Raw genomic sequence first — 24,593 nt, 5'->3', positions numbered from 1 at the left:
TGGTCTCAGATATGAGTTTCGTGCATTTAATTCTTTATTCTTCATTGATGTATCTGGCTCAGATTACCTGGTCTCCGTTTTCGCTAACTTCTAGAAGAAAAGAGTAATTTGGGGCAAAGAACCGATTGGTAAACAGAAGAATATAAAATAAAATAAACTAAGTTTTTTGAACTAAGAAGAGAGAATAGTAGAGAAGAAATGTTGAAGAGTGAATTGGTTTGGTTAGGCTAGGCCTCTATTTATAGTTGAAGTTTTGGTCTCAGATATGAGTTTCGTGCATTTATTTATTTATTCTTCATTGATGTATCTGCTCAGATTTTGGCTTTATACACTATTTTATTCTTAATTTCTTTATGACTCATAATACAGCTAACTTATTTGCTAACTCAACGCTAATTCATGATTGACTCATCATATCTAATCAAATTACTAATCAAACATTAATACATAAATCATCAATCATTTAATAAATTAATTAATCATAATTTATCATCTAATATATATATATACATATATATTAATATTATTTTATCATTAATAACCTAGAGTATTACAAAGTATCAAAATTATTTTTTCAATAGCACTCATATCGCACAAAATAATTTTATCAAAGGTAAAATTAATATTATACTTTGTTATCTATCACCATAAAATTTATATATATATATATATATATTATTACTACTAATTTATAATTTATTATTATTATTATATTATTAAAAAAATATGGGGTATTACAGATTTCTTATGTCTTAAGACTTGAAATAAAGTTTGATAGTGATGATTATGCTTGTTTGATGATGTAGTTGGAAACCAAGTGGTAACTTGGTGTTGGATCAAACATTGGACCAATCTATTGGTGGAAGTCTTAATTCTTGATTTGGCAACAATAGGGTGAGTCTTTCAAACTCATCTTTGGTGATAGTCAAGCTTTGAATTGATGTTTTTGTATGTGATTTATGTTGGTAATCAAATTGGGATCTTTGAATTATGAGTTAATTGTGTGGAATGACTTTTGAGGATATTGCTTGGACTTTAAGCAATCTTGTAATGGAAAAGTCTACAAGAGGTAAACCTTGTTTTCTTGGAATTTTACTCTCTCTTGGTTGTTCCATCATGGTCTAATGGGATTATGGTCACATGTACGATTGAATGAATGCTAGATACTTAATATAGTTGCATTTATGTAAATATGTATATGAAATGATTGATTGATATGATTTATGAGGGTTCTTGGCCAATGAACACATACATGTATATACTTCCTTAAGGACCCAAGCTTTTGGAAGGGTATATATAGACCTTCATCGAGGTTGAAGAACCAAGCTCTTGGAAGGGTATGCGTGGACTTTCCTTGAGGATCCAAGCTCTTGGAAGTCTTATGTATGCTATGAGCTATATGATGTTTCTATGTTATGTTATCTCATCCTTCATGCTGGAAGTGAACTCTTAGGTGGAGAATTACTCCAAGAACTCATGGTTTACTGAGATGTGTATCTCATCTATTTTGGGGATATATATTTCAAGTACATCAGCTGAGAGATGTGCGACCTCACAGGGCAAGAGGCCCACATAAAGCATGAGACTCAGATTCTGAAGGATGGTTGATATTTATGTCTGTATTGTTATTTTGATGACAAATTATATGTCTATATACTTTTTTATAGCCATTATATACTTATGGAAGCATTTGTATAGTTCTGGTTTGGTTTTTAAAAAGTTAAAGTCTAAGCATACTGTATGTGGTTGAAGCTATGCTCGTCAGATAGTTGCTGTAGTTGTTATTTTAAATTTGTTTATGCTTGAAAAATTGTGATTGTTTTTGAAAATCTTGAAAATCACCATGTAATTTTTAAAATATTCTACAATTGGTTTATGAAGATACTTAGACCTCAAAAATTTAATGTATGTATCAGTCAGGGAGCACGTAACATAAAAAGAAAAAGAAAGAGAGAGAGCATTTATTCATACTTCAGATGCCCTTGTTGGCTTTACATCTCTACTAATGAAGATAGAAAAATGCGAGCTCATTAGCTAAGAGGTTGAAAAGAAACAACTTGGTCCATGGTAGATTTACAAAGGATTCTTGACATATTAAAGCTTTGTTGTTTACGAGCTAGTCGATATATATACTAAGTAGCATAAGATATTTCCCCTTGTTGGTAATGCAATTGTTGGGTAATTTAAAATAATAAAAACCCTTTATTCATGAAAGGTTATATAATAATTAATATTAATTTATTTTGACAAAAATATTTGAACCTTCTCTGATATCTTTTAGATATATGGGCTATTAAAAAAATATGGTTAACATTTTTATTTGCTTTATTTATAAAATATTAATTTTAAATAAAATATTTTATGTAAAAAGTTATAAGATATTAGATAGGGAATGGTTATATATAGATCATTTGACTCCAGAATAAGAGTTATATTAATTAACTAAGTCTTACTCTCCATCCTAGCCGTTAATTTTCATCCATCAAATGGTTATAGTTTAGGAAATTATATTAATTAATTATTAATTACACTATAAATGACAACCGTTGATTTCCGTCCATCAACGGCTGAGATGGGGAGTAAGACTTAAAAGTCTTACTCTGAAGTCAAAAAAACCTTGCCATATATATATATATATATATATATATATATATATATATATATGGAGAGAGATCATTTGACTCAAGAGTAAGACTTATAAGTCTTACTCTCCATCCTAACCGTTGATTTCCGTCCATCCAACGGTTATAATTTAGGAAGTTATATTAATTAATTAATTATTAATTATACTATTAATGACAACCGTTGATTTCCGTCCATCAACGGCTGGGATTTGGAGTAAGACTTAAAAGTCTTACTCTGGAGTCAAAAGAACTCTCCCCTATATATATATATATTTCTTAAGTTTACATAAATTTGAGAGAATTTGATTTCAAAACAAATTAAATAAAATAATTTTATATTTTAATGATTTTAGGAACTTTGATTACCATAATTATGAATTGAGTTTATCTAGTCTCATGTTACATGAGAGAAGAAATTTTCTGTCAAAGATATATAGTGGTGGGGCCTATCACATAAAAAGTAAAAAAGAAAAAAAAAGGTTGCACGATTATCAAAGAAAGTGTAGGAAGAAAGATCATTCTCATGTAACATGAGAATAATTTTTTCCTTATAAATTTGTCATAAACATGTATAATAATTGAGTTTTATTTCTTTCATGTTATTGGAGATAAGTAATTCCTACCACAAACACACGATGTGATGAGATCCACCACCTATTAAAAAAAAGAAAAAAAGAAGAAGTGATGACACAACTTTTTATGTGAGAGGAGCATGAGATAGTTATCTCATATAATATGTGATAATGATTTCCCATAATAATAATGGGTTTGAAGTTTTTAAAGTTATTATAAATAATTTTATCTAATCTTCACCAAAATATAAACATAAAAATGTACGAGGTTCATGTGGATTCATCTGAAGAAAAAAAAAAAGAAGCCCCACACATTTTTATATATAAATTTTGATAAATATTAGATAAAATTAGATAAGGTAAATTTAAAAACTTTATACCGAATAATTAATAGTAATAGAGTTATATCATATGACTGGCCAATTAGAATGTGGTTACGATGACATGGCGTAACGCTATTCGATATCACTGACTGATTAACAGTACAAAATGTTAATTGAACGGAAATTTAAGAAAAGAAAAAAATGTTTGAAGGAAAAAAGAAAAGAAAAAAGAGAGTAGAAGAATGAATGAAAGAGTCGAATAGAAGAGTTGGTGAGTGCAAAATTCAAAGCGCAGTTAATATTCTCTACGGTGGCGTTGTTCTTCAATAAAAACCGATAGTAAATGAAGAAACACCACTTCTTCTTTGTGACTGTGGACTGAAAAAAGCAGCGGAGGGAAGCTATAGGCGAATTGGGATTCACAAGAACTGTAAGCATTAGATCTGCTTCCTTCGAACTACAATTTCAATTTCAATTTCAATTTATGTTTTGACTCAATCACCTAGATCCTAGATGGCTATGCCTTCAGATCCATCTACCTCTATTATACGATTGCGCCAATTCTTCCATTTTGTCTTCCCGTTTCTCTAAATTCTAATTAGTATATGTTATTTCTTTCCAATTACTAATTGAATCAAGACAAAAGCATTGGGATCTACACCTTACACAGTTTTTAGTTGCATCCATGTGCTCCAATGACATGTGCAATGTGCATGATGGTGTTGGTGTCGCTGTTCATACATGTGTATAATTTTTTATTTTTTGCCTAGTCTCTACTCTGAAATACTGTGTCCTGGAGAGGAAGAACAAGGAAGAAGCCCTTGCATGCAAAGACTACCTGGATTCTCAACAAAGGATTTTATTCCCTTGGTGAAACTTAAATATTTCAGTGTCTGATAAAGCCAATTCAAAATTCAGCGACCGGTTTCAGGGGGTGACTTGCCCCAAGGAGGTGAGTACAACCCTTATCCTGTAGCACGGAGGGTGAATTCGTCCCATTCTATTATGATGGATGATGACATGGAGAGTGGTACTTTGGGGCCATACCAGGACAGGCCAAGAACTTTCCCCAACATGCGTAGTAAAGCTTACACCCCACTGGTAAAATCCATATGCTCATTTTCCATATTCTGCCTGTCTTGTTGCACTTGATTGTTTACGATATAGTCAAAAATCTACTCATTTATTGATAATGTAACTTCAGGATTTCCCCTAGATTTTTTCCTAGTTGCAGTTTAGTTTTGTTCAGTCATGTCGGATGAAGTGTATAGCTTTCTTTTTGATATTTCATGCTTCTGCAGATATTTCGTATTCTACTGGGTATAAATGTTCGTGTCCTGTTCATTCTTTTGCTCCTGGGGTTTGGAGCTATCTTTTACGTGGGAGCTAGTACATCTCCAATCATTGTGTTTGTCATCTCTGTTTGTATTCTCAGCTTCCTTGTGTCGTTATATCTTACAAAGTGGGTGCTGGCAAAAGATGAGGGCCCCCCCGAAATGGTTCAGGTAAATCTATTTCCTTTGATTTGGTTTATTCACTTACTGTAATATGGAAAGTTGTCCAGGTCCTCTAAACATTCAGAATTTAACCCCCCATGGCATGGAACTTCTTCCCATTTCTTGAATTCTTATCTTAATTTCAGTAATTTGGTTTTGCGAAACGATAAATATTACAGAGAGATTTTCTATGAAATGCTTTATGAATGACACATAGAGGAACTCTATCTCTTTGTGGGTGAAAGCAAAGTTAATTGCTGTGAGTCCCATGAGAGGGGATGCGATTGATTGCTGTGAGTCCCATATGAGAGGTTGAGCTAAAATAACAATGCCATATCACTTATAGCCTTTCATAAAAAGTGTTTGCGCGAAATAGAACTTCTAATTGGTTATTGGTAATTGGGGTTTTGAAATTCCCGTTTAGTTTTCTCAGGTTTAATTGATCTGGGTTAGTGTGCATGAACTAATCTAGCACCTATATGGTAGAAATGAAGGAAACTCGCCCGAGGTATGTGAGAAGACTAATGGAGGCTCTATTGAGAAAAATGAATCAAATGAAAAATATTCCAATTAAAACGGGTATAGCTTTTGTTGGTATTTTGGAGAAACCATTAATAAAGACAGAAGAAAACTTTAGGAGAAATCTACAAAAGACCTTGTTATGATCCAATTACAAGGTATGAGACTTGGAGCCCACATCAGAAAGATAAGGTTCTGGTGTGGGGTTTATATGAACTTTGGCTCTCCTACCTTCCAAGCTAGCATTTGGGGTGAGGCTCTCCCAAGATTCGTATCAATTGGTATCAGAGCTTCCACTATGTCTCCTAGTTGCAATTGAGCAGCACTATTGGTGACGTTGGAATTGCAGTGTTCGCTCAGAGCTAGTAATAAAAAACTAGCGCCAAGGCAGGCCGCGTGGGCGTCAGGATTGCAGAGCGTGATGGGATGTTGTGATTCAGTTGCAAGGTATGAGATTGGGAGTCCCACATCGGAAACATAAGATTTTGGTGTGGGGTTTATATGAACTTTGGGCTCTCCTACCTTCCAAGCTAGCTTTTGCGGTGAGGCTCTCACAAGGTTCGTATCAGACCTCACCCTGCTAAATGGTTTTACTGAAAAATTTGTTTTCGACTGTTCCCAATGGCATTGGTTACCTTTTAGTCAACCCCACCTAATGAGATACTGCTTGGTTGTTGTTGTTGTTCTCTGCTTAAAAGGAAACCCTCTATTTGGTCTCATTTTTTGTTACCTTGTTAATGGTGCACTTTAGTATTTGTCCCCATCAAAATCAAAATATATGCAGTAATATTTGAATTCTTTCTCCAGGATAAAATCCCTAGGATAATATTTGTACCACGCAAGAGATATAGAGAAAGGTTGGACAAGGAGAGAGGTTGGCCTTTGGTTTGATAATGAGGAAAATAGAAGAAAATCAGTGTTATGAGGAACAACTGATTTATCTTCTGTTTTACCCATTAAACCCCTTTATATAGGATACAAACCCTAATTTAACACATTTTCTAGCCTTTAGGCTATTTTTGGAAATCTAATGATGCGTGGAATGGAATAGGATGTGATGGAATGGAATAAAATAACCATACCATTGTTAGGATATTTTATTATAAAATAGGGGAAAGCTTTCGTTCCATTGTTTGGGAAGTGAGCAAAACGATAAGGAGATTAGTAAACAATGAGTTGGTTCCATACTATACCCTAATTTTTTTGGGTGAGCTATCGGGGACTCGGGTGGAATAAATTCCGCCAAGTTCTATTCCTTTCCATCCTATTTTAAACAATCTAAACAATGGCAACTAATGTCATTTTATTCCATGTCTTTCCATCAATCCAAACATGGCCTTATAATAAGTCTAATCCTAGCTCTGAAAAGGGGTGATGACAGGCCACTGTGTAGTTAGCACAACGGAGTCAAGATTTTGCGAAAGTAAGGTTTCCTAGAACGTAAGCTCTAGTACTAACTTGAAATTGAGAAACTGTGTATATATTGTGATCACACAAGGATTATATTTATATCAATAATTACATGGATTTGAGCCCTATTTACTTGATGTGGTACTAATAACATACATCCTATGTGTATATAGTCTAACAAATTACAAGATTGCGATTAATGAATATTGTTCCTCTGTGTTTTAACATCTTTTGAGAAAAAAAAGGTAGAGAAGTAAGAACATATGAATCTTTTGAATTTTATATTTTTAAAAACTTTTTTTTGAGTTGTATTTTTCTCTCTTTGGGGAACTAGAAACTCTCTTCCAAGCAAGTTTTTCATTTAAAAAAAAAAAAAGAAAACAGGAAAAAATTTAAACCGGGAAACTAATAGGCCTCTAGTCTCAATTAACTTTGTAATAATTTCTTGTTTGAATATGATAAGAACCTTGGGATGCACCACCCCAAAAGCTAGCTCAAAGGGTAGGAGTGTTCAAGACCTTATAAACCTCACATTAGTTGCTCATGCAACCAATGTGGACCCCAAGTCCCATACCTTGCAAATGGGTCCTAACATTCCACCACGCTTCGCAGCTCCGGCGCCCACGCGGGCTGGCTTTGCGCTAGTTCTTTTACTAGCCCCGGGCGAACACTGCAATGCCGGCATCACTACCCGCGCCACTCGATTGTAACCTAGAGACATAGTGGGAGGCTCTGATACCATTTGGTAAGAACCTTGGGATGCACCACCCCAAAAGCTAGCTCAATGGGTGGGAGTGCTCAAGACCTTATAAACCTCACATTAGTTGCCCATACAACCAATGTGGGACTCCAAGTCCCATACCTTGCAAATGGGTCCTAACAAAATATCCTGAAATGTGAAACTACTAGGAGATGCTAGTTATGAGTATGAATTTTACGAAGTTTGGAACTTTTTGTTAATGTGCTTTCATGCAAACAGCTTGGTTTCACTTAGAAGACCTGTGGGGCCATTTGGTTCAATTCAATCAACAATGAAATAAATAAATTATTGGTTTAGCATGAAAACAGTTTGAGTATTGGTTTTGTGTCTTTTATGATGACTGTTTGATAATTGGATCGCATACCATGAACTCTTTGTTTTCTTGTCCTGAGCTTATCATATTGCTTTCTAGATAGCAGATGCTATACGAGATGGAGCTGAAGGATTTATCAGGACACAGTATGGGAGTATATCCAAGATGGCGATGTTGCTTGCTCTTGTCATTCTATGCATATATTTGTTTCGCGGTACAACTCCTCAACAGGAATCTTCTGGCTTGGGAAGGTGAAGTCATTATTTATTTTTGCTTTCTTGTTCCTTTTACATGTTCTTATATGTCATGTACGTTCTGTTTCAGGTCAACTTCTGCATACATCACTGTAGCTGCATTCCTTTTAGGTGCCCTTTGTTCAGGTATTGCTGGATATGTAGGGATGTGGGTATCAGTTCGTGCCAATGTCAGAGTCTCTAGTGCTGCAAGACGTTCTGCAAGAGAGGCATTACAGGTTAAACTGTCATTAGTTCATTATTAGTTCTTGAGAAAACTATGAACCGTTCACTATTTCTATATTAACCGGAAGAAAGTTGTGCAGATAGCTACTCGTGCAGGTGGTTTATCTGCTATCGTTGTTGTTGGTATGGCTGTAATTGGTATATCAGTCCTTTATGCCACATTTTATGTTTGGTTGGGAGTGGACTCGTCAGGTTCGATGAAGGTTACTGATTGTATGTGTAGACTTCTCCCTCTAACCTACTTATTATCATAAATGGAAAAATATTTTTTTAATGTTTGAAATTTGAATAGTTATTATGGAACATTCAAGAGTGCTCGTTATGTTTCTTTGTTATCTTTCCTAGCTAGTTTTCCATTTGGTAAGTGTTTATAATTTGTAAATTTTTATTTGTGTATATTTGTAAACTAAAAAGAGGGCAAGCTTGAAGCAGTGGTAAAGTTGCTCCTTTGTGATTGAAATGTCATTTATTCAAATCTAAGAAACAGCCTCTTTGCAAATGTGCAAGAGTAAGGATGCATACAAAGATTTTCTTATCCCACCCTCGCTAGTCAGGGTTTAATGAGGAGTGATTTTTTTTTTTTATATTTGTAAACTAAAAATAAATTAATATCTCCGGTGGCTAACTTGGGGGAGGATTTGGTTGAGGTAAAAAATGTTTCTTAGATGTACTGAAAAAACAAAAGATTTATATCCCGTAAATATCCTTTATATCAATTTTATATCATATTGAGCTGAATAGGGAATAATTAAATTTGGACTGTAATAATTAGATGTTATCTTTTCACTTATTGAAGTATATTTATTTGCTCTTTGAATGTAACATGATTATATTTTTACCGTTACAAGTTAGGGCATTACTTGAATCTTTGGGCTATTCTTCTCTCACCTACTCTCTCTCTCTGTGTCATTTTTGTTTGATTTTAAACATTTTTGTTTTCCTCAGTGCCCCTTCTTCTAGTTGGATATGGATTTGGTGCCTCCTTTGTTGCACTGTTTGCTCAGTTGGGGGGTGGAATATTCACAAAAGCAGCTGATGTTGGAGCGGACCTTGTTGGAAAAGTAGAACAGGGAATACCTGAAGATGATCCCAGGAATCCTGCTGTTATTGCTGATCTGGTAATTGTTGTTTTATTTCTGTTTACTAGATTTTGAAGAGTCCTCACATCAAAATTGATGCTTATTTCATCTGGGTTTTCACTGGGCTATTGGATAGCTATATTTGTGGAAATGATTCTGAATAAGGTTATATCTTTATTAGTAACCCGGAAAGCATATCTGCTTACTACTGTTCATGTTTATAATACAATAATGTTTTTCATGGTGATATTTAAGGGTGGAAACGTAAAAGAGAATATATTTTACCCTCCATAAGTCAACTCTTTAAATCAGGCAATTGATGGTGTTCTCTGATTTTAAGTTCCTAAAATCTAAATATTTGCATTTATGTTTTCATGTGGAAGAGACTTACGGGATCTTCTCAAACTTTTTATGATCATTTTTGGTTTTGCTAAATTTTTTGATTAACAGAGAACAAAATATGTTATATAACTAATTTATTATAGGGGCGTGTATTGGAGATGCCTTTGTTCTATTTCTTAAATTTTAAGATCTCTAATATATAGCTTCAAGCCAAGACCGAAAGATATTAAAGACAATATTGAGTTTATGAAAATTTTATGAAAAACATAATTATCTGATTGATATAAATATACATGAAATTTTTGTAAAATTGATTGATACTTGCACAATCATAAACATCAGCCAAATGAAAAGAACTGTATGATGTTTATAATTTCTGTAACTTGTGTAAATCATTATAAGTAGGAATGTGTATATCATTCAATTGTGTATTAATCTAATACAAAGAGTTACAATATATAGAGACCCTAATGGGCTTAAGTGAGAAGCCCAGCATATTTACTAATCTATTCAAATCTAATCTAATATTTCTAACACTCCCCCTCAAGCTGGTGCATATATATCATAAGCTCCCAGCTTGTTACATATATGATCTATTCGGGGACCTCTAAGAGCCTTGGTGAAAACATCTGCAAGTTGATCACTGGAATTGACGAATGCTGTCTCGATTTCTCCTGACTGAATCTTCTCTCTAACAAAGTGACAATCAATTTCTATATGTTTGGTCCGGTCATGAAAGACTGGATTAGAGTAATGCAATGCTGCTTGATTGTCACAAATGAGCTTCATGGGTTGCGGTTCAAGAAAATGTAGTTCTTTAAGCAATTGTTTTAGCCAGATGAGCTCACAGGTTGCATTTCCCATTGCCCGATATTCTGCCTCTGCACTTGACCTTGCGACCACAGTTTGTTTCTTACTCTTCCAAGAGATCAAGTTTTCTCCAATGAGAACACAATACTCTGAGGTGGATCGTCTGTTTGAAGGAGAGCCTGCCCAGTCAGCATCTGAATAGCTAGATACTTTAGCATTCCCTTTATTTGTGTATAATAAACCTCTTTTTGGTGCTTTTTTGATATATCGAAGAATCTTGATGACTGCATCCCAATGGGAGTCACAAGGAGAGTCAAGGAATTGACTTGCCACACTAACTGCAAAAGAGATGTCTGATCTTGTCACAGTAAGATAGTTCAACTTTCCAACTAATCGGCGATAGCGTCCAGGATCTGCCAATGGCTCCCCCTGTGCGGGTAACAGCTTAATCCATAGGTGTATCAATAGGTTTACATCCCAACATACCAGTCTCATCTAGGATATCCAGTGCATACTTTCTCTGACAAATGGAAACGCCCTGCCTAGATTGTGCCACTTCGATCCCTAAGAAATATCGAAGCCTGCCGAGATCTTTGGTCTGAAACTGATTGAATAAGTACTTCTTTAACTGATCAATCCCAACTTGATCGCTGCCAGTAATAATGATGTCATCAACATAGACTAGAAGATAGATACACTGACCAGAAGAGCTATGCCTATAGAAGACAGAATGATCGACTTTACTTCTGGTTAAGCTAAAGGATTGAACAGCAGAACTAAAGCGACTAAACCAAGCTCGAGGGGACTGCTTCAGGCCATATAAAGATTTACGAAGCTTACATACCATTCTAGAATTCTCCCCCTGAGCAACAAAACCCGGAGGTTGCTCCATATAGACTTCCTCTTGCAAGTCACCATGTAAGAATGCATTCTTGATATCAAGCTGTAGAAGGGGCCATTGATGGATGGCAGCAAGTGCAAGAAATAGGCGAACAAATGCCATCTTGGCAACAGGAGAAAAAGTATCCCCATAGTCAAGACCAAATATCTGAGTGTATCCCTTGGCCACCAAATGAGCTTTGAGGCGATCAACAGTGCCATCAGGACCAACTTTGACAGTGAATACCCATCGACAACCGACTACTGACTTTCCAGGAGGAGCATGAACAAGATCCCATGTGCCATTGGAGTGAAGTGCTTGCATTTCATCAATCATCGCCTGACGCCAACCCGGATGAGATAGTGCTTCACCTGTGGTTTTAGGAATGGAAACAGACGAAATACTAGAAACAAAAGTAAAATGTGGTGAAGAAAGTCTATCATAACTCAAGAAACTATAAAGTGGATGAGGGTTGCGAGTGGATCGAATACCTTTGCGAAGGGCAATGGGAGTAATCTCTGATGGAAGATCCGGAGGTGAAGAGTCGACCGGAGGAGGCGGTGAGTCAGTAAGGGTCAAATCCGTTGGAGGCGCAGGTTGACGTCGCTGATAGGTAAGAAAAGGACGGTCCTCAGGGATGGAGGCAAGGGGTTGCTCCTCCGGAATAGAGTCACCTGCAACTGATAAAGACAGATCAAGATAAGGAACAAGAAGAACATGATCAACTTGTGTTATCTGAGACGGGATAGAATGAAAAGGTTGTTGATCAAGGAATGTGATATCAGCTGAAACAACATAACGTTTGAGATCAGGAGAGTAGCAACGATATCCCTTTTGGAAACGAGTGTATCCAAGGAAAATACACTTGAAAGCTTTGGATGTTAACTTATCTTTTCCTGGAGTAAGATCATGAACAAAGCAGGTACATCCAAACACATGTGGAGGTAGAGGATAGGAAGGTGCTCCTGGAAATAGAACACTATGTGGAACTTCATTATTAAGCACCGAAGAGGGCATGCGATTGATGAGAAAGCAAGAGGTGATTATAGCATTTGCCCAAAAACAGAGTGGAACATTCATATGAATTAGTAGGGTACGTGCAGTTTCAACCAGATGTCTATTTTTACGTTCGGCCACTCCATTTTGTTGTGGAGTGTGTGGGCAAGTGGTCTGGTGTAACGTCCCACGTTTCTCCAAAAAATTAGAAAATTCAAGGAACACATTCTTTTGCATTATCACTGCGCAAGATTTAAATAGAAGCACCAAATTGAGTATTTATTTCAGCACAATTTTTTTGATAAATTGAAAATAATTCAGAACGATTTTTCATTAAATAAACCCAAGTACAACGAGAGAAATCATCAATAAAGGTGACAAAATACTGAAAACCCAAAACAGACATTGTGCGACTCAGACCCCAAATGTTAGAATGAACAATAGAAAATGGAGCATCAGCTCTTTTATTGACTCGATTAGCAAAGGAAGAGCGAGTGTGCTTTCCTTGCTGACAAGACTGACAATTTAAAGACTTAAGACTAGATAAAAAAGGAACCATATGCTGAAGCTTGGAGAGGTTTGGATGACCCATACGACTGTGGATTAGCTCAGGAGACTCTGTGAGAGACCATGCTACTGGAGAAGGTGGTGCAATCAGATAGTAGAGACCTCGTGACTCAATGCCCGCTCCAATCGTCTTCTCTGTACCCGGATCCTGCATAGAAAAGGATTGTTTAGAGAAGTTAATGGTACATGAAAGAGAATGAATCAACTGACTAACAGAGATTAAATTAAAAGGAATGCCAGGTATATAATAAACAGAGGTCAAAGTTAAAAAGGGAGTTGGGTTGGCTTTCCCGACTCCACGAGCAGGAGCCTTAGTACCATCAGCAAGAGTAACAGAGGGTAAGTTATTAGAATAAGAAAGTGAAGTGAAAAGATCCTTATTACCACAAAGGTGATGAGTAACACCTGAGTCTATTATCCAGGGCCCAAGAGATGATTGAGAAAGGCAAGCAACATGATTACCAGTGTCTGGAGTAGGATGCTGAGAAGAAACCTTCTTGAGAAGTGCCTCATAGTTGGCACTTGAAAGAGTTACTGATCCAGTAGAAGGTGGTGTAACATCAGTCTGAGCAAACTTGGCAGTCGGTGGTTTCAAGTGAGGGTACTTCCTGTAGCAGCGTTCTTCAAAATGTGCAACGAGACCTCTGTCCGCGACCACCCTGTCCACGGCCACGTCCGCGACCGCGTCCACTGTTCCAATTAGAATCATTGGAACGAGAAAAGAATGCAGTGGAATCGGTAGCTGGCACATGTGTGGAAGCTGTTGATTTATCCTTAAGATTCAGAAGGCGCTGGAAAGTGTGTGACAGGCTAGGAGTCTCAGCACTAGTTAGAATATTCTCACGAACACTTTCTAACTCCTCGGAAAGACCAGAGAGGGTTACGACCATAAAGAAGCGCTCCACCTGCTTCTTGTATGCAGAGGCATCTGCAGCATGAGGTAACATAGCTAAGAATTCTTGCATCAAAGAACGAATCTTACCAATATAAGTTTCCATTCGAGACTCCGGAGATTTGCGCAATTCATTATCCGAGACACAATTGAATAAAGCTGCTGAATGTCATTGGTGTAAGGTTTTTAGCTTCCTCCCATACGTCATAGCAGGTTTCAAAGGAGATGAAAATGTCTATAAGTGTCGGATCAATGGACTGCCAAAGGATACTTAGGAGTTGTGCATCAATCTTTTCCCAGTCAGATGCCTGATCCTTGGGAGACTTAGTTGTGAGATGTTGACCGTATACCTGACCAGTAAACCAGATCTTAACTGAGGTAGACCAGGTCTTGTAAGTAGCTGCTCCGGTCAGTTTAATCGTTGTAATGGAGAGAGTAGTACTGGTAATGTTTTTGGACGCACTACCTAAGCCTTCCATCTCAAAAAATATAAAAAGAATGACCAGATAAAAGCAAAGAACTGCAAACTCACAAGAAATCAAGCAAAAAATAAATAATCAGAATGACCAAACGTACGAAATAGTGCTGGAAAGTGTCCAAACGTACGGAACAGTGCCGGAAAGAGACCAACAGCTATGGAATAGAATGCTTTTGTCCAATATCTTCTTAACGGACGAGACCCACGACAAACGGACAACAGATCTGGAAAGATGAGAGAAGGGCGAGTCTTTCTGTGTTGGTTTCACCGGAAAAGGCCACCGGAACAGTGCTCACGCGCCGGTGAGAGGCGGCGCGTGAGCACCACGTGCAGTAAGGGTTACCAGCGCGTGAGAGCGCGTGAGCTGGCCGTCGGTGATGGGCCTTCCACAAACACGGTCGCCGGAGGGAGGAGAGCCTGATCGTAGGTGTTCCGGTTGAAATCGTCGCCGGAAAAGTTTTCCGGGGACCGTGAACAGTAGCAAACGGCGGTTCTGACGTCAAACGGAGACTGATTTCTGACTATTTAAGGTGGAGGAGGCTGGATTCTGATTTTTCAAGGTTAAGGATAAATTTTTGGTGACTAATTAAGAGTTAGGGCTAAAAAAGGGTTGCCGGTATGATGCACGGCGAGAGAAGGGTTTTATGCGGAAGCTAGGTTTCCCAGAACACAAGCTCTGATACCATCAATAAAGAACCTTAGGATACACCACCTCAAAAGCTAGCTCAAAAGGTGGAAGTGCCCAACGCCAACACGCCCCCCTCACACAAGAGCCCATTGGGTTTGAAGAGTGGATGATGCAACAGGCCCAGCCTACCTGTGCTAAGAAGATCCACAAGAGAAAGTGGGGGGCGGTGAGGATCGAACCCGGAACACGAGGCTCTGATATCAACTTAAAAGTAGGAATGTGTATATCATTCAATTGTGTATTAATCTAATACAAAGAGTTACAATATATAGAGACCCTAACGGGCTTAAGTGAGAAGCTCAGAATATTTACTAATCTATTCAAATCTAATCAAATCATATCTAATCTAATATTTCTAACAGTTCTATTTCTTAAATTTTAAGATCTCTAATATATAGCTTCAAGCCAAGACCGAAAGATATTAAAGACAATATTGAGTTTATGAAAATTTTATGAAAAAATAATTATCTGATTGATATAAATATACATGAAATTTTTGTAAAATTGATTGATACTTGCACAATCATAAACATCAGCCAAATGAAAAGAACTGTATGATGTTTATAATTTCTGTAACTTGTGCTTTTGCTTCTTTCTGTTTATACTTTTTTGCTGGTCATGTACTTCCATTGGATTATACTGGTTTCGGTTTGATTTAAAGGTTGGTGACAATGTGGGAGATTGTGCTGCTAGAGGTGCTGATCTTTTTGAAAGCATTGCAGCTGAAATAATCAGTGCCATGATACTTGGGGGAACAATGGCACAACGCTGTAAAATTGAAGGCAAGCACATAGTTACTCTATCTTGTCTCTTTCTTGTTACTTTTTTGTTATCAGCAACTTGTATGCAAGCTGATCTAATTTGATATTTTCTCTTTTGATTCAGATCCGTCTGGCTTCATCTTGTTTCCTCTTGTTGTTCACTCATTTGATCTGGTAGTTTCATCAGTTGGAATATTTTCAATTAGGGGTACGCGTGAATCTGGAGTAATGGTTCCTATGGAAGATCCGATGACAATTCTTCAAAAAGGATATTCTGTTACAATAGTGTTAGCTGTTCTGGCATTTGGTCTGGTAATAGTTAATCTTCATTTGTGATATTTTAATTTGACTTGTCTAAGTTGTCTGGTTGTTTGGATACGGTGTTCTATTTTCTGTAATTCGTTGTCATTGAAATATGTAATTTTTGTTTATGACTGCAACAATAAAATATCTTCAAACTTTCCAATTTCTTGTTACACCATCTATTTTCTTATTATTCAAATTGGATTGCTCTGCAGTCTACCCGGTGGTTACTTTATACTGAGCAAGCACCATCAGCATGGTTCAATTTTGCTTTGTGTGGGTTGGTTGGTATTATCACAGCTTATGTTTTTGTTTGGATCACCAAGTATTATACTGACTACAAGCATGAACCTGTGCGCACATTAGCCCTTTCTAGCTCTACGGGTCATGGAACTAATATAATTGCTGGAGTCAGTTTGGGTCTGGAATCAACTGCTCTTCCTGTCCTTGTCATCAGTGTGTCAATTATCTCAGCTTTCTGGCTGGGCCAGACCTCTGGACTAGTAGATGAAACAGGAAACCCAACTGGTGGGCTGTTTGGCACTGCTGTGGCAACAATGGGAATGCTTAGCACTGCTGCCTATATTCTTACCATGGATATGTTTGGTCCAATAGCAGATAATGCGGGAGGAATTGTAGAGATGAGTCAGCAGGTAGTTCTTGCCAGAATAATTTTGTCCAGAGTGTTATTTCTGATATTTCTCATGTTACATGTACATGTAATTAACCTCTTTTTCAGCCTGAAAGTGTCCGAGAGATCACCGATGTCCTTGATGCCGTGGGGAACACAACCAAAGCCACCACCAAAGGATTTGCCATTGGTTCTGCTGCTCTTGCATCTTTCCTTTTGTTTAGTGCTTATATGGATGAGGTTTCTACATTTTCTCATGAACCTTTTAAGCAGGTGTGCAGAACTGGCTCCCACCTAATTAGGCTTAAATATGTTAATCCATATGTAATACATGTTTTCTTTCTTTCATTTTTTTTTTGGGGTGGGTGTGGGGAGGGAAGAAATGGAGTTTTTATTACAATTCTCTCTTACCCAGGATATGAATGGGGATCCTAGAGACAGAGCTTCTGTGGGAATTACAATGGAAGTCTCTCTCAATTCTAGGACTTGAAAATACTGGCCTCGCTCACTTATTTCTTAATTCCCTGCCTCTGGACTCCTCTCTCACTTTCTTTTATTCGTTTATTATCCCGCCTTTCCTACAACCAATTTGGTTTGAGGATCCAACTAATAAACTGTCTCTAACAAAAACTGACTCAAGCTCAACTGCTCAAGCCTTACTCTTCTATGTTCACCCTTATTTCACCTAACATACACCTTAGTGACTGGGGTTTACTAACATGGGACAATTGAGACCTACTGGTGGTGTTTTGCAAATGATCACCCTAATTAATGTGTGAAATGGCTGGCTTGGGCTGGATTGTGGTTCAATTCCTCAGATCGTGCTTCTACCAACATGAGTCCTTTTAAGGCTTTCTATGGCCTAATTATTATTGTTACTACTATTATGTCTAGTTAGATTTCACTGTTTCTTCTAAATTGCAACTTACAATTGAGTTGCAGGTTGATATTGCAATTCCAGAAGTTTTTGTTGGTGGGTTGTTGGGTTCCATGCTTATATTTGTCTTTAGTGCTTGGGCCTGTTCTGCTGTTGGCCGAACTGCACAAGAGGTTGTTAATGAAGTAAGAAGGCAGTTCATTGAGAGGCCTGGTATAATGGTGAGTTTAGGTTTCTGAAGTAATGTTGTGTATTTTAGTTTAGGCTTTGAGCAACTCTCCTATTTCTTTTTTCTTTTTTTCTGTTTATGCTTTCTACAGGATTACAAGGAGAAACCGGATTATGGTCGCTGTGTTGCTATCGTAGCATCTGCATCATTAAGAGAGATGATAAAACCTGGTGCTCTGGCAATCATTTCACCTGTTGTAGTTGGTGAGCTCTCTGTTGTGTTTTATTTGCGCATATTTGCACATATATTATCATTTGTGGAACCTGGGGAGAATGGAAACAGTTATGCAAGTTTTTGTGGTACCATAATCATGTCATTATATGCAACTAACATAATTGCTTGATAGGCTAGATCATATGACGTGCAAATGAATATTTTTAGAAACTAAATCAAAACACCCTTAGCTGAGGTAAATCCACTCTGTTATTCCTCTAAAAAGACTGATACCTGTATGCTACCACTACCAATGTCGTAGACTTATAATGAATGGAGAAGACTGAACTGTAAAAGATACTACAGGGTATTCGAGAGACCCTGCACTCTCCCTCACTATCCTCTACTTAATTTTTCCTTGCCTCTATCTTCTCCCTTTCTACTTTCTTATAGTCATATTCAGGTCAACTTTCACTCTGGGTTCCCCTTGAATAGTTGAATGTCATACTGAAAATAGGTTACATAAACCACTCTCCCCTTGATTGCCTCTGGTGTAATATGTTACATCTATCTTTCAATTCTCCTTGTTTCCTCTCTCTGCTCTTTCCTAATATAAACCTTACTAATAGGTTGTTTCCTAACAATACTCCCCCTAAAGCATTCACCTTGTCCTCAAGGTGAAAGGTAGGAAACTCTTATTGCAGTTTTGCAGACGATTCTCCAAAATTTTCAAAATCTGGCAGGTCCTGCCATTTAATTAGGACTTCTGTGAGACCCTCAGGTGTGATTCTGTAATCCAGTACCTTTGCAGGCTGTACCTTGAGTTCCCATTCATCAGATAGGAAAGCGAGTAATGTTTGACTCTTAGCAGGTGCAGAAACAGATTTCTTAAGCAGTGAGACATGGAAGACATGGTGCAAATGGCTGCCAGCAGGTGAGTTCAATTTGTAAGCAACCTGGCCAACCTGTTCAAGGATCTCAAATGACCCGTAAAACCTAGGACTAATCTTTTCATTAATCCACTTTGCTAATGATGGCATCTGTAAGATTGAATCTTAAGGTAGACTAAAGCTCCAGTTTGGTAGCACACATCCCTTCTATACTTGTCAGCCTGCAATTTCATCCTGTTCTATCAAGTTATGCTTGAGGGCATACAACATCTGGTCCCGTTTGGCTATTAAATGGTTAACCACTTCAATAGTAGATGGCGTTGTGGGACTCTCTAAAAGGTGTGAGGGTCCCTGCCATCTTGAATAACTTGGTCCAAAATTAGCTGAGAAAAAGCCTGTCTCTATAAGAGATTATTGTTGAGGGGTGACCTGATGGATCCCAGAAAAATACACTACTGAATTCATTAACAAGGAGGCATAGCCTCTTTTTACATACACTAATACAATATAAAATGCAGAAAATAAACCCAGAAAGCCTCAACTCCCCCTCAAACCAAATACCTAGGCTCGAGTTCCCTAGAGGTCTCCCAATTTCCTCACTAAACCAGTATTGAATTCATGCCTTCCTCACACTCCCATACTCCCCTCCTTATATCCTATTATTTGAGAATATTCTAGAATAGTTTCCATAACAAACTACCTAATTCCCTAACTTTCAGGCCCATGGCCCATCATGGTCCTTTTTCAATAATTGAGTCAGGGGCCTTGCAAGCTTCTCCTAATCCTTACAAACTTCCGATGGTACCCAGTTAGGTCCATAAAACCCTGTAAGCCCTTAACGTCCGTAGGTTGTGTCCAGCCAACCATGGCTTCTACTTTTTTGGGATTAGCCTCTACACCAGCAGCCAAAGTAAGGTGACCCAAGTATTTCAATTGTTGTTGGCCAAAGCAGCTCTTCTTGTTTACGTACAGCCTATGTTCTCTCAAAACTTGAAGTATCATGCCTAAATGCAATACATGAGTATGCTGGTCAGAACTGTAAATAAAATATCATAAAAAACAAACACTAGCACAAACCTTTTTAAAAATGGTCTCAACATATCATTCAAGGGCTTGGAATGTAGGGGATGCATTTGTCAACCTGAAAGACATTAAAAGGAATTCGTAATTCCCATCATGAATCATAATTGCAGATGTCCCCCTCATGCATCTGGATTTGGTGATATCCAAATTTGAGGTTCATTTGAAAGAAAAAGAAAAAAAACAGTGGTGCCTCCCAATTCATCTATTAATTCTTCTAGGCATACCCTCCCTAGATGGAAGGCACTATATTACTTTGAAATCCTTAAGTCACGTGAACTAGTTATGGGGAGCTCCTATATCTCTCATATATAAGCTTTTCCATTTAAATACTTTGATTTCTCAATCATGAACCTTTCTGCTCTCCCTTTAATGGTTCCACTAGTTTGTTGGATATGAGTAATCAATCACATACTCACTTTGGTATTGAAGAGTTTTATAAACTAGGCATTATTTTTAGTTGTAGCTGATTTTGAAAACTTTATTGATGTTTTATTTGTTGAATTTGGGTAAACTGTCAGTATACTAGAAAATTATTTTCATGAAGTTGTTGCATAGTTTTGTGCCTATATTAAAAACTTTCTCTTTTAATTCTGCTTTGCTATAATTTTTGGACAAACTTTATAAAGAACCGTTTCAACCCAAAAACTTAAGCTGTTGAGTGAGGCTACATTAATGGTTTTATATATCTCTAACAAACTTTAAGTAAAATGCCTGAGAAATCATCTGTCTGTTGAAAAACATTCTGAATTAACTCTGGAAGTGTTTTCTTTGGTATGATCTTAGTCTCCTATCCGTAATTTTGGTTGCTTGCATTCATTGCCGTCATCCCGTTCTCTTAGTATCTGGAAACTTCAAATATATTTTCTATATTTTTTCCCTCTCATATATGTTATTATTTCTTTTCTTCATTTTTTTTTTGGACCTGATTGGTGATCTGTTATTCTTATATTTATATATTACAAATATTTTTATGCCATGCAGAGTTTACTATATTTTTCCTTCACTCGCAGGTTTTCTGTTCCGAATTTTGGGCTACTATACAGGGCATCCCTTACTCGGGGCTAAAGTCGTGGCTGCTTTACTGATGTTTGCAACAGTGTCTGGTATTCTTATGGCACTTTTTCTGAACACAGCTGGTGGTGCCTGGGATAATGCAAAGAAGTACATAGAGACTGGAGCTCTTGGAGGCAAGGGAAGTGATGCTCACAAAGCAGCAGTAACTGGAGATACGTAAGTTACTTTTTATGCTACCTTCGTAGTACCATAATACCTTTGGCATGTCAATGGCTATTAATGTATGTGGTTCTGTGGGTCCTTTATAATGAATAGGAGTTGGAATATGGAAAATATTGAATATTATTTCACATATTTCAACTTGGATCAGAGCCTGTTCAATCCAGGGACTTGTGGGTTTTGGGCCCAACACGCTTCCAATCCTTGTATCTGGAATGTGGTAGTGTCATCAATATTTTTAATTTTTTTTGCACTTTTCAGCTCTTTATTATGGCCTGTCTGTGTTTATTATAATATACTTGTAGCATTTTTCAGTTTGTGTATGAGCAATTTTGTTTACAATGTGCCTTTGCAATGCCATGACTGCCATTGTGGCACTGCTCTGTGGCCTCGATGTATCTTCAGTCATGACAGCAGTTTCATAACCTTCATTATGCGTCCACTCAATCATTATGTTACTTCAGCTCAGGGCTATTGCACATGCTATTGACCCCTACTTGCAACCATGCCAAGTCACGTGCTAACATGTTGTCACTGTCTTTGTTATTCCGACTGGCTCCTTAATACCGTTGCCCCAGTGCTTTATATTAGCCTTGATACTATCTTTACGTTGTGGTTGCTTCGCCATCTGTTCTGGATCATGTCCTCCACAACCACCTAAACCTAACTTTACCCCATTGGATAAACAGCGTGGAAGAGCAAGAATGTTCCTAAAATTGTTATTGAGCATGAAAATTTGGCATCTGCGATTGGCTAATTGCTGATGTAGTTTTATTTTTTCCCCGGAAATGAATGGAAAATATCTTACTGCAACCATGCATCCTTTTAAGCCTTCGCCTGTTTAATTTGGTCATAATGTTGCCTTTTCTTTAATTTTCTTTGATGGGTTAATGTATGGATCTTTGTTCTGTTAGTCCATTCTTTTAACAAGTCTGTAATTTTTAACTTATTTTGCAGAGTAGGGGACCCATTCAAAGACACAGCTGGGCCTTCACTTCATGTCCTTATAAAGATGCTCTCAACAATCACGCTCGTAATGGCTCCAGTCTTCCTGTGAGAGTTGTCACTAGAGATCTATTGAGGCCTCAAAAAAGCATACTTGCGCCAATTTGACTTTGATAATTTTGCAAGAATAGGAATAGGTTTATGAATTTATGATGTACATCGATGATGAGCCTGATTTATAGTCACAATGAATTTTCTTGTCCTTGATCAGAATAAGAGATGTTAGTGGACTGAACATGTGGTGAAAATAGTATTGGAAAAGGGTATCCGATATGTTTGTTTTTAGACTAGATGATGTCCTCGTGTCCCTACGTGCTGGTCACGAGGACCTAACCTCCAATGGGGCTAAATTAAATAAAGGGATCACAAAGTACTCCAAAAATAAATAAATAAAATAAAAAATTATGGGATCACATTGCTGGACAGATTTAGCCATGTGGTAGCCCATCCTTCAATGCCCGCGTTCAATTGTTTCCTCTCCTTTTGGTGCCACCAGTATACAACTCTGAAACACGGACACGCTTTATTTTGAAAATTTTACGGACACGTGTTCGATACAGATATGCTTCGACACGCGTTTGACACGCGGTCAATATTTTGAGACACGTGGTCAACTTTCTGACACATTTTTTTGACACGCAGTCAATTTTTTCGGACATGTGATCAACGCTCGGATACGTTTTTTTTTTTAGTCTTAATTTTATTTTATTAACTAAAAATAAAAAAAAAATCATTTATAAATCAATTTTTTTCTGTTATGAAATTTGACATGAAAAATTAACAAGGTACAAAAAATTATTTTTGTTTATATTTATGTTATAAAATTTGAATATTTGATTAGTTATATGACTTATTATGGACTGTTATATCTATTAAATATAAATTATATTATATATATTAAAAATATTATTTAATATCAAAACGTGTCCTAACGTGTCGAAATATGTCATTTTTTAGAATTAACGGGTCGGCGTGTCGTGTCGTGTTATGTCCCGTGTCAGTGTCTGTGCATCATTGGTGTTATGTTCCGTGTCAGTGTCTGTACATCATTGGTATACAAACCCTCTAACCTGAAGAAAATATTAATGAAAAAAAAGTGAGATTTTAATCAATAATGAAAATATTAAGGATACAAATTCTAACATCTATAATTTGGTGTATGTGCATTGTACTTTATTATAATATGAATAGTTGATTTTTGAGATGTTTTGCCTTTTCCTAGTGCCACTAGAAGAGCCAAACACAATTTTATTTTTATAATAATTCAAATAATTAAATTATATTAATTGAAAATTAATGTGTAATTAAAAGATTAATTAGATGAAAATCTAATTTAAAATTAAGTCACTTTTTCGAATAAATGTGTAAATAATAAAAGTTTTGGGTTAAAAGTATAATTATGCAAAATAGTGAAACCCTAAAACAAATTAAGTGTGTAACACATCCCTCGTAAGCCCAACTCACTTAAAAAACTCTAGGGTTGAGTGATAAAAAGAACTAGGAGTTAAAGGCAAATCAATTTTTTCATCCCCAAGATATTTCAAAACTCAAATTTTCTTTTCTCTCTCCCAATTTACCCATCCCCTCCATGGTTCCTTGCTCTCAAGATTGTCAAGTTTTCTTCTTTCCCTCGTGTTTCCATGGAGTGTCCAACAGAGAGTGAGGGAAAGCTATTATCTTCATCTTCTCCACTTCTCCTCACCATTACAACTTCTAGAAACTAAGGAAAAATCAAAAGGGAAACCCACCATCTCCCCCTTGTGCTTGGGGTGCCACTTTGATAGAAGAAAGACGAAGAGCTTTCCTCCATTCGAAATTGGAGTCCTTATAGCTTCAAGCTTTTGGGGTGGTTAAGGTGAGGATTAAAGAACCTCTTTAGTTTTGAGGCATTTCATGACTTAGGGTTCCGTGACTTTTAGGGGTTTTTGATTAGCTTGATAATATGATGAAATTGATACTAGGTGTATGTATATTCTAGTGTAAAAGTGTTGATTGTGGTGGAAATTTGGTGGAAAACCCACACTTGGACCCATTGTTGAGTTAGGGTTTAGTTTTTGGAATTTTAAGAAAATAGGGTAAGTTTCCTAAATTGTATTCATAGGAAAAATCTATTTATTTGACATGATAATTGATGTATTGAATGCACAAGGATTGCTATTGAATGATTTATTTGCCTTTGGTAGGCTATTGTTGGTGAAAT

At 36.9% G+C, this 24,593-nt stretch overlaps 1 protein-coding gene across 3 annotated transcripts; it reads left to right on the top strand.

Annotated features, from left to right (window-relative positions):
* The first annotated feature begins 3,749 nt into the window (after positions 1-3,749).
* LOC133305217 (pyrophosphate-energized membrane proton pump 3) lies at positions 3,750-22,683 on the top strand. 3 transcript variants are annotated; one of them, XM_061505360.1, is made up of 15 exons: positions 3,750-3,949; positions 4,290-4,620; positions 4,821-5,024; positions 8,117-8,268; positions 8,342-8,489; positions 8,577-8,709; positions 9,442-9,614; positions 15,890-16,010; positions 16,114-16,301; positions 16,508-16,945; positions 17,032-17,196; positions 17,866-18,021; positions 18,121-18,232; positions 21,166-21,385; positions 22,346-22,683. In XM_061505360.1, exons 2-15 carry the CDS (start codon positions 4,525-4,527, stop codon positions 22,443-22,445), a joined length of 2,406 nt encoding a protein of 801 aa, XP_061361344.1. In that variant the 5' UTR covers positions 3,750-3,949; positions 4,290-4,524; the 3' UTR covers positions 22,446-22,683. The 3 variants fall into 3 exon arrangements, with proteins under 3 accessions (XP_061361344.1, XP_061361346.1, XP_061361345.1); XM_061505362.1 differs by lacking the exons at positions 3,750-3,949; positions 4,290-4,620 and having other exon boundaries at positions 4,884-5,024; positions 8,124-8,268; XM_061505361.1 differs by lacking the exons at positions 3,750-3,949; positions 4,290-4,620; positions 4,821-5,024 and adding an exon at positions 5,925-6,092.
* Positions 22,684-24,593: the final 1,910 nt, after the last annotated feature.

Source organism: Gastrolobium bilobum, unplaced genomic scaffold, assembly GCF_033153095.1.
Source record: "Gastrolobium bilobum isolate Gb01-03AN ecotype WA unplaced genomic scaffold, APGP_CSIRO_Gbil_v1 utg41381, whole genome shotgun sequence".
Taxonomy (NCBI): domain Eukaryota; kingdom Viridiplantae; phylum Streptophyta; class Magnoliopsida; order Fabales; family Fabaceae; genus Gastrolobium; species Gastrolobium bilobum.
This window is presented reverse-complemented; position numbering and strand designations above follow the sequence as displayed.